The following is a 9,718-nucleotide window of genomic DNA, read 5'->3' on the forward strand; positions in this document are numbered from 1 at the left end:
TTGTTTTGTAGCTTTTTGATGTGTAATCATTGTTCCCTCAACTAGCCTGTGATCTCCAGCGGGACAGTGTGCACAGAAGGCGATCAGGAAACGCTTGATTGTTTTTTGTCATGTGTGGTACAGTTATGGAACAAGAACGTCCCTGTCTGCCTGCCCCCCCGCCCTGAACTCGATTCTTGCTCCAATGTGAAATTCACTACACATACTGAGAGCATGGGGCCCTGCATTATCCACAGGAGCTTGATTCTAGAAATACCAAAGCACTTTGCTTCACAGCAGCCCAGTGAGTAGGCCCTACATGGAACAAAGCTTCTGTGTCTTCCTGCATGGTCACCTCTAGTCATTTTAGAGCTTCCATTGCATCCCAATCACAGGTAGTAGCAGATGCCATCACTTCTTTCATTATTTCAGGCATATTTTTTTATTCATTTTCCCTCTGCCTGCCTGAATATTGGTAATAGTGTTACATTCTTCACTGGCCACAGGGAAAATGAGAAAATTGGTTGCTATTGTTTTGCTATCTATAAAAGACAGAGCACCATGTCTTTTTTTTTTTTCTTTTTCATGGTGGAAGTGCTCCAGAGAATTCCTTTGTCAGCTCTAGAGATAATTTTTATGAAGATTAGAAACATTCAACTTTTGTGAGAGAAAGGAGAATAATAAGAATTAAGGAAAAAACAAAAAACCTCTTTCATGCTGACCTATTTTGCCCCTCCACAAATTCTCTCTCCTTCATGAGTTCCAGAGTTACTCTACACGATTCTTTGTGCAGTTTCTTTAACCAGCGACAGGGACTTGAGTTTCCCAGGGCCCACTCAGAGTTGATGCTCTTGGTACACAGGGTAACTAGTTTATTTTCATTCTCTGTTATTTTTGATCAAAGAATAATCTTAGGACATAAGAGTTCCATGCATGGTTATTTTTGGAATGTGGAAGCTTTTGAAGTGTTTGAATCAAGTCATCTGTGGTAATTCACTGAATATCTAGTAGGTGACCAGGGATATGTGTTAGGCTTTCTTATTTGTGGAAGTACGTGTGTACATGCAGGAGGCTATAACAGGGGTGGGACAGAATCGTGAGTTGTGATGCCTTTCCATCTATGAGTATCGACTCTTGCTAGGCAGGCAAGCACACCACAGTTAGACCTGGGTTCGAATTCTACTTCTTTTAACAACTGTGTCATCTAGGGTAACTCATTTAATTCCTCTCGCCATTATGATCAAATCAAATAAGTGATGAAGGCGCCTAGCACCATGCCTGGAGAGCTTGATGTCTGTGTGTTTGTGCATATGTATATACCATACTCTGCTCTTATAAAATAAAACAATACCAAACAAGTCCCCCACACAAAGATACATAGCTTTATGAATTACTATGATTTAAACTCCAAAAGCAATGTATTAAGAAAAAATGTTTTCCACAGCCTTTCCTACTCTTGATGTTCCTGGGCTTGCTGTTCAATCTTTGCCAACCTGCTGGATGGTAAATAATATCTTAATGTTGCTCGTAATTAATATTTTCTCAATTGCCATTTAGCTTTATTACTTGGTTTCCTGTCAAATGCTATTCTAAATGTACAAATAACTTTTTTGAATTATAAAAGTAATACATAGTTATCATTGGAAATTTGAAACTCCACTGCCTGAGGATAACTACTGTTCGGATTGTGGTGCAGTTTGAATCTTCCAGTCTGCTGTTCTTTGGCATACGTGGATTGAGATCATAGTGCATATACAGTTTTGTATTCTGACTTTTTCATTTAAGATTGTATCCTGAGAAATTCCTATGTCATTAAATGTTACATGAAAACATGCCTTTTAATGGCTGCTTACTAGTCTAAATTACGGATGCACCATAACTTATGTAACCATTGGTTGTTACATTTTTTTTTAACTGTTCTAAGTAATGCTGACACCAACATCTTTGTACTATATCTAGTCACGTTTATAGCATAACACTGGAGAATGTGGTGAGCTCTGAACGTGCAGGAGGCAGGTGCCTGTAGGGCAGGCACTGTCTGCAGGTGGGCATAACTCTCTACAGTTGGTACTTGGGTACAACATCAGTCTGACAGTTGAGAGCATTCAGCCCAGAGTCCAAGAGCACTCATGTGTCTGGTTCTCTCTGCAAAGTCCTACTGCTACAGGTATCGCTGTGCTGCTCGAAGCCAGAACACACCTGACAGCTCCGCTTCGAATCTGGGATTCCGCTGTGCAGCCGACCACCTGCCCACCACAGGCTAAGAGCCACGAAGAGCCTTCCCGAATCGGAGAAGAAGTCGTGTCTAACCTGCACGCGGCTTCCCTCAGAAGGCTGAACAACGTCGTGTGAAGAATTCCCACCCCGAGGTGGCTTACATACCTGCCCGATGGCCAAAGGAACCGTGTGGCGAGACCAAATAACTGACCTGCATCAGCAAGTGTGCTTTACTGTGTGGTGTATTTCATGTTTTACCTTTGAGAGTCTTTTAAAGAGGAAGGCGGTGGAGGGCACCCTGAGCTAGGCCTCAGGAGGTCTGCATTCTACCCAGGCTCTGCCCCTGGGGTTAGACCCCAGGGTCCCACACTTGACCTTCCTGGGCCTCAGTGACCTCATCTGTCCAGTGAGGGGGGATGCACAACATGATCTCTGAGGCTGTCTCCCAACTCACAAACTGTCTGAATATATCAGATTCTATTGTGATTTCATAGTGAGAGTTTATGGCAGGTTATTTTTTAGCTGTTTTTTCCCATGTGTGAACCTTGGGTAATACTAATCATGTAAAATAATTGTTCTCTTATATATTATTTTCAGAAAAGAATGGGGGGGTGGCGGTGATGGGTCTTTATATTCATACTGCACTTTGTTTTTTCAAGGAAATCAGTGTCTTTTACATTGTTATAATGAATCCCACTTGGGCCAGTGATGGTGCGCTCAAGTTCAGCAATCTGAACACGCAGGGATGTCTGTGAGGTGACTTTACTGTGCTTTATATTTTAACATTAAGTGCCTTTGGTTCAGGGGGGCAGTTAACAAGCCCTATTTCCCCCTCTCCCCAAAGCCTTTGGTGAATGTGAAATGTTTGCTACATGGAGAAACCTGTTTAATTCTAAATGTAGGAGAAAAAAAACAAGAACCTTGAATTAACTGTATTCAGGGTATCCAGTATTTTGTAATAGGGAAGTAGGAAATCTTGTTGGCTGTGGATTGTCAGATGCTTCAGATCATGCACTGTGTCGAATAAAGTGGTATCTGCTAAATCAGGCTTCACTCTCATTGTTTCCTTTTCTCTTTCCCTCTATTATGTTTTCTTTTAAAGAAATGACTTTGTGATATGTATGCGTTTTGTTTGCTAGAAAACTTTCATGTTGTTTAGCTACTTGATAACTTGGCTATTTGAGCAGTTTGTGGGAATTTTTATTCCAAAAAGCAAGGCTGTTCTGCCAGGAACCTAACTATGACCGTGCTTCTTCGTGCCTCAGTAGATGAGACAAGGTCAAGGGCGGTGCCTCCTTCCTGTGAAACCCAACAGCTGCTTCACATGCCAGGAAAGCACCTTGACTTAGAGTGATGGCTTCCAACCAGAGGTCCCTATCATCAGGATCCCAGCCTGATTCCCCAGTCCTTGAAGACCCCATATTTGTTTCTAGCATGGCATTTGAAAGGAGAGGCTTGTCTTTATGTTGGTTGTTCAAAAACTAAGTCACATAATATTCTTAAGTGTTCAGCCAACTCTTGATTGCTACTTTTGCACCTAGCCTCCTAATGTTAAAACAATTATCGTGAGAAACAGTTGTGTTGCTGGGGTGTTTGGCCACATTTGTTAGTCTGTCACTTTGTGGATATAAAATGTTTCTTTACACGCTTTCATCAGTTGATGATTAATTTGGGCAAAACAAACAAACAAAAAAGCATTTGCTTCATTGAAAAGGCTAATGGAGGAAATAAGGTATTTTATTCTTAAAGTCACCACTACCCAAGCACAGTTTTTGTTTTTACTTGTTACCTCCCACTTACTTACATTTTTCACATGGTTATACTTTTAGTGTGTGTATTTTGGATTCTTTTCTTGGTAATTAATGTTATATAGCATAAATATTTTGGGGTGTGTTTTGGCTTAGTCTTTGGAATTGCATTTTTAGCAGCAGCATAATGTTAGAAAGCATTTATAGTGAAATCCTAACAAGGCCTTCGTTTAAGAACCACATTTCTAGGTTACTGACTACAGAGCGTGCCAGACTGCAGACAGCTGTGGCCACTACGCTTTATACAAATTGTGTGTTGACTTAACGAACAGACCGACAGGATCGTAGTGTACTAACTGCAGCTTTAATGCCGTATGCGCATTTCTGAAAAACCTCACCTTCTGCAAAATCGTGTGTAAAAAACGGGGAGCATGAGGAGAAACAGAGGTAGGGGCAGACCACTCACATGTTAAGGAACTTTGCCGCTGGAGCGCTAACAAAAATAACACCTATCCCAGTAAAATCAGCGGCTCAGTTAAATCTGCAGTGGCAGCAGCACAACCAGTCAGTCCTTTGCAGCCTTAAGCCCGGGGGCGCCTCCGTCTTTCTTCTCTAAGATGTAAGTTTTTTGTTTTTTGTTTTTTTTAAATTGTCTGCAAGGACTCACAACACCTTGAATCCAGGTTGCTGTTCTTTTTTTTTTTTTTTTTTTTACTTTTGGCTGTGTTGGGTCTTCGTTTCTGTGCGAGGGCTTTCTCTAGTTGCGGCAAGCGGGGGCCACTCTTCATCACGGTGCGCGGGCCTCTCACTATCGCGGCCTCTCTTGTTGCGGAGCACAGGCTCCAGACGCGCAGGCTCAGTAGTTGTGGCTCACGGGCCCAGTTGCTCCGTGGCATGTGGGATCTTCCCAGACCAGGACTCGAACCTGTGTCCCCTGCATTGGCAGGCAGATTCTCAACCGCTGCGCCACCAGGGAAGCCCAAGATGTAAGTTTTTAATGGCATTTGCTTTTAATGGAGACCACTTCCATCAAAAATAAAGATCTGATTGGGGTTTAGACTTCTGCGTCAATCTTTTTAAGGTTAGGGGGGCAATGTTTTTGTAGTATCTTTATTTGAACTCACAGATTTTCAGAGAGTTTATTTAACATAGGGCAAATTTTAGCAATTTTGAAGCCACTAAATAAACCACTACTTGTACTTCTGTAGGATTAAAAAAAGTTTTTTGGAGGTCTTCATATATCGCTAAAGTTTTCTATTAACTTTCAAGAAAGTTTACCCGTGATGGTTTCGAAACACATTTCAAATAACATACACCCCAACATGACTTTCACATTCGACCATCTTCCAATCTCTGTTTACAAATCACTTATGAGCTATTTCTGCATTAAAGAAATATTCGTCGTAACAGGACAGACTACTTGGCTGATGTACCAGTATAGGAAAATCTGTGTTTTGTTTGTTTGTTTTATTTGCTTTTTCAGGAACTCATATATTGTGTGTGTGCTTCTAATTCATTTTTTGTCCCATTGAAGAGTGGAGGAAATTTAAGGTTTGTTCTCAAATCTGCTTTGGTCCTGAATCTTGGGCAATCTTAATATCTATTCAGGGGTGTACGTGAGGGTCTGAGTAGGGAGCAAGTCATCTTTTTTTTTTTAAATTTATTTATTATTTATTTTTATTATGTATTTTTCGCTGTGTTGGGTCTTCGTTCCTGTGCGAGGGCTTTCTCTAGTTGCGGCAAGCGGGGGCCACTCTTTATCGCGATTCGCAGGCCTCTCGCTATCGCGGCCTCTCTTGTTGCGGAGCACAGGCTCCAGACGCGCAGGCTCAGTAGTTGTGGCTCACGGGCCCAGTTGCTCCGCGGCATGTGGGATCTTCCCAGACCAGGGCTCGAACCCGTGTCCCCTGCATTGGCAGGCAGATTCTCAACCACTGCGCCACCAGGGCATCTTTTTTTTTTTAAGCCTGTAAACATGAGTAGAAGGGGGTAGGTGATGGGGAGTGATGGTTGTGGTGAGCAAGAGTGACCTTTCCTTCTTAGAAAACATCAGATTACTCAGAGGCATCAGACTTTGCATGGTTCAACCTACAGCTTAAAATGAAATACAGATCTCCACCAATGCAGACATTTTTTTTCTTAACTCTTCCCGCCCGACTTTTTTTTTTTTTTTTTTTTTGACAGAGCATCTCTGTTGTCCACATGAAAGGAAAAAAAGAAATCGAAGATGCTGTTTATTTTAGTAAGTGTTGGTTTGGGCTGGGGCGTGGTGGGGTAGTGGCTCCAAACTAATATGTTGGTAAATTCTGTTTTCCTTGGACCGTCTTTACTAAGAATTCTGTTGTTGACATAAAATAAGGCAAAGGGCCTTTCATCCATGAGAATCTCAGAATCCTCTTGCTAATCACCTTTTCAAAACAGATCATGTTTTCAAGCTACACATAGAATTGTTCTATGTGGTAAAATCCATAGTTAACCTAGTGAAAGGAGTATTTTGAGGAAAAAAAAAACGTGGAAGTATGATGTTTTCTGTTCTGAGACTTCAGGAATTTCATACAAGGGACTAGTGTAGGATTTATTTTTCTTTCATAAAATATTTGGTATGCATTTCTTCCTCCTTCCTTCCAGCAAATATCGAAACTAACCTTACCATTGGCAATATTTATCACCAGTGAGTTAACCTGCAGGCTGGCTTTTAGGAGGGGCACTGGAGGTGCAGAGCCTGGCTCAGAACGGGGGGCCAGGCAAGAAGCAGGCTGAGTGATGCCCATTCTAAAAGCGCTCTCACTGCTCTGCCCTCCCTTGGCCGCCATGCAGAAATGTGAGCCCAGACTTGCTCTATTGTCCAATTTCTAGGAGTACGTACCTGGCTCTTTGCATTTTCATGTGAAGTTTTCTGAGTTTTTAATGTTGGCAACCAATTCAGATTAAAAAATACCAAACACTGTGAGGACCTAATAAATTGCTTCTGTAGCCAGATTCAGCCTGTGGGGTGCTACTTTTCAACTGAGATTAGGAAAAGTTGATTCATTTCATGGAGCACGAAATCTCATGTATTTCTTTCTGAAAAATGACTGATCAAGTAAGTAATGTACCAGTTAGAAATGTCCAAGTTTGAGAAAGGGCAGTGGCTTGCCCAAGGCCATCATCTTGCCTAGAAATGCCGTAGGGAACACCTTTTCTTCATCTCCACCTCATCCCACCTAAAATCATTTAATAGCCATAGGCAATCTCAGCAGTGCTATCAACAGTTCATTTTCATTAACTTTGGCACTTATTATTGTTTGCAGACTAATATCAGAGAATAGCAGAAATGTCCATTTCTTAACTGTTGGTTTCATTTATTAAAATTTAATTGTCTGTAATACGAACTACCCCAGAGTAGGCATTGTTTTTATAGGTTTTGCCAGAATCAGCCATGCTTTTAGTGAAAGCTGCCTTTGTTGTTTCAAATGCTTAAAACACCATGGAAATTATTAACGCCGAGAACCTCAGTTGGAGCCCTGGCAGCAGGCCAGAACTCCTTCCTTCCTCTGACTCTTGTGTTTAGACTATTAAAGCAGGAGTTTAATTAATTTTATGATTAAGAAAAATCATTACAGATAATATTCAGGTAGGCTGTAAAATGAGCTACGCTCTTTTCTGAAATTTGCCCTATTTAGGATTGGAAAGTTGAAGGGATTAGCACCAAGGGGGTGGAATTTTTCAGCTTCAGATCAGATTCTAATCTGCCCCCAAATGGTAATTGACTCCACAGTCATCATTATGAGAAGGCTGGTTGGGCCTTTGGAATTAGTCATCGTTGTCAGGCAAAAAGACACTTCCATTGCAGGGTAATTGAAGGCCGGGTAGGATTCTTTCCCATTGCTGGGCCTGGGCCATGTTTGACAAACTCCTTGTTTTCTTTGCTGAGGAAATGGAAGACCGATCAGACCAACCCTTTTCCAACATGTCAGTTTGGCACCTCAACAGGGTAAGGTTAGAAGCTCTGAATCAACCCTTAGCAGGAAAGTGAAACCAGCTGACAGTCAATCAGGGGAACAGAGATAAGCCCTTCCTTGTCAGGTGGTGCTGATAAAAGGTTCACCTGCATTTAGTTTAGTGCCTGTTAAGAAGGGCCCTTTGTGGTTGCTTTTCTGAAGCCCACAGTTTTTCTCTGCTCCAGACACTTGCCAAATGAAATTTTATTTATTTTCTTTTAAATGACGTGGAAGGATGCCCTTTTTAATCTCTTCCGTTATCGTCTTTAAAAGGCAGTTTATCATGGTGTGAAGAGAGCACCAGAATGAGATTATCTGGGATTGTTTCCCTGCCTCTCCACCTACTTACCTTGTGACCTTTAGGCAGATAATGTCCTCTCAGGTAAAACGGGGATAATAATAGTACCTACCTCTTGAGGTTGTGGGGAGATATGAAATAATGCAAAAATAAAGTGTTTAGCACAAATTACTTGCGTAAGTGCTTGCTAGGTACTTGTTTCTATTATGAGTATGATTATTAAGATCAGAGGAGCAGGAAGGTACTACCAGACAGTCCTGGTCAGTCATGGGGTTCAGCTTAGAACAGAGAGCAAAGTGGGCCAAGAGGCAGAAAACAAAGAGGCTGAATTTAAAAGCATAACTTGATCTCTATCTCAAATATAAAAAAAGAAGCTGGCATGATTGACCCCCAAATCTCTGTTAATACTTGAATTTGAAAATGTTCTAATACTATATGGTCCATCTGTTCCCCAAATTTTGGCTGTGCCAGTGCAGCTTGTAGGATTTTAGTTCCCCAACCAATGATCAAACCCGGGCCCTCGGCAGTGAGAGCACAGAGTCCTAACCACTAGACCACCAGGGAATTCCCCCCATCAAAGTTCTCTTTAAAGGAGAAAGTTACATCTGACTATTGCTACATAGATTGTATAATTCTGAAGCTTTTCCTCCTCAGTCTATGTCACAGAGAACCTCTGGCAGGTTTAATACCAATGAAAACGTCATTCATGGGCAGAACAATAGTTAAAAATAAAGAAAACAAAAGGGAAGGCAGTCTGTTGTCTCATAATATGCTAGTCAGCCTGTTAAGGTTTTCTGTGGTGTTTTCAATGTTAATTTGCATGCCAGTTTTAGAGAATAGTTGTTTAGGTAATTCTGGGAAGTCAATTAAATTATTTTTTCTTACTTAATTCTTCTCTGAGATTTTTGGTCCAGGATCTAGATTCTAACTTCATAAATTACCACATTTAAAACTCAAAACAACATCCAAAGGAGAATAGTTGAGGGTTTGGCAACGCTCATAGGAATTGGTGTAATGGGTTTTGAGAACAGCAGCTCTCAAAGTGTGGTCTGTGGACCCCATTCAGGGGGTTGAGTCAAAATTATCTTCATAATAATATTAAGATGTGATTTGCCTTTTTTATTCTCATTATCTCATGAGTGTATGGTGGGAATTTCCAGAGACTACATGATAGGTAGCCTGATGGCTCATAGAATATGAGCTTGTATATTTTTATGTTTTTTTTTTAATGAAAGCTTATTTATTTATTTATTTATTTATTTATGGCTACGTTGGGTCTTCGTTTCTGTGTGAAGGCTTTCTCTAGTTGCGGCGAGCGGGGGCCACTCTTCATCGCGGTTCGCAGGCCTCTCACTGTCACGGCCTCTCTTGTTGCGGAGCACAGGCTCCAGACGCGCAGGCTCAGTAGTTGTGGCTCACGGGCCCAGTTGCTCCGTGGCATGTGGGATCTTCCCAGACCAGGGCTCGAACCCGTGTCGCCTGCATTAGCAGGCAGA

At 41.6% G+C, this 9,718-nt stretch overlaps 1 protein-coding gene across 4 annotated transcripts in view; it reads left to right on the top strand.

Moving 5' to 3' along the window:
- The window catches only part of SUMF1 (sulfatase modifying factor 1), a 114,570-nt gene extending 111,326 nt beyond the window's left edge, over positions 1 to 3,244 (top strand). The window contains exons 10-11 of one of the 4 annotated variants that reach the window (XR_009009566.1): positions 1,424 to 1,482; positions 2,133 to 2,203. Coding sequence is in view for 2 of the 4 variants with exons in the window: in XM_007192478.2 (XP_007192540.2) it covers positions 1,424 to 1,482; positions 2,133 to 2,331 (258 nt within the window). In the remaining 2 variants the exon portion in view is untranslated. Of the gene's footprint in view, positions 1 to 1,423; positions 1,483 to 2,132 lie in introns of all 4 variants that reach the window. The other 3 variants (XM_007192478.2, XM_007192479.3, XM_057555247.1) reach the window with 3 other exon arrangements.
- Positions 3,245 to 9,718: the final 6,474 nt, after the last annotated feature.

Source organism: Balaenoptera acutorostrata, chromosome 10, assembly GCF_949987535.1.
Source record: "Balaenoptera acutorostrata chromosome 10, mBalAcu1.1, whole genome shotgun sequence".
Lineage (NCBI taxonomy): Eukaryota > Metazoa > Chordata > Mammalia > Artiodactyla > Balaenopteridae > Balaenoptera > Balaenoptera acutorostrata.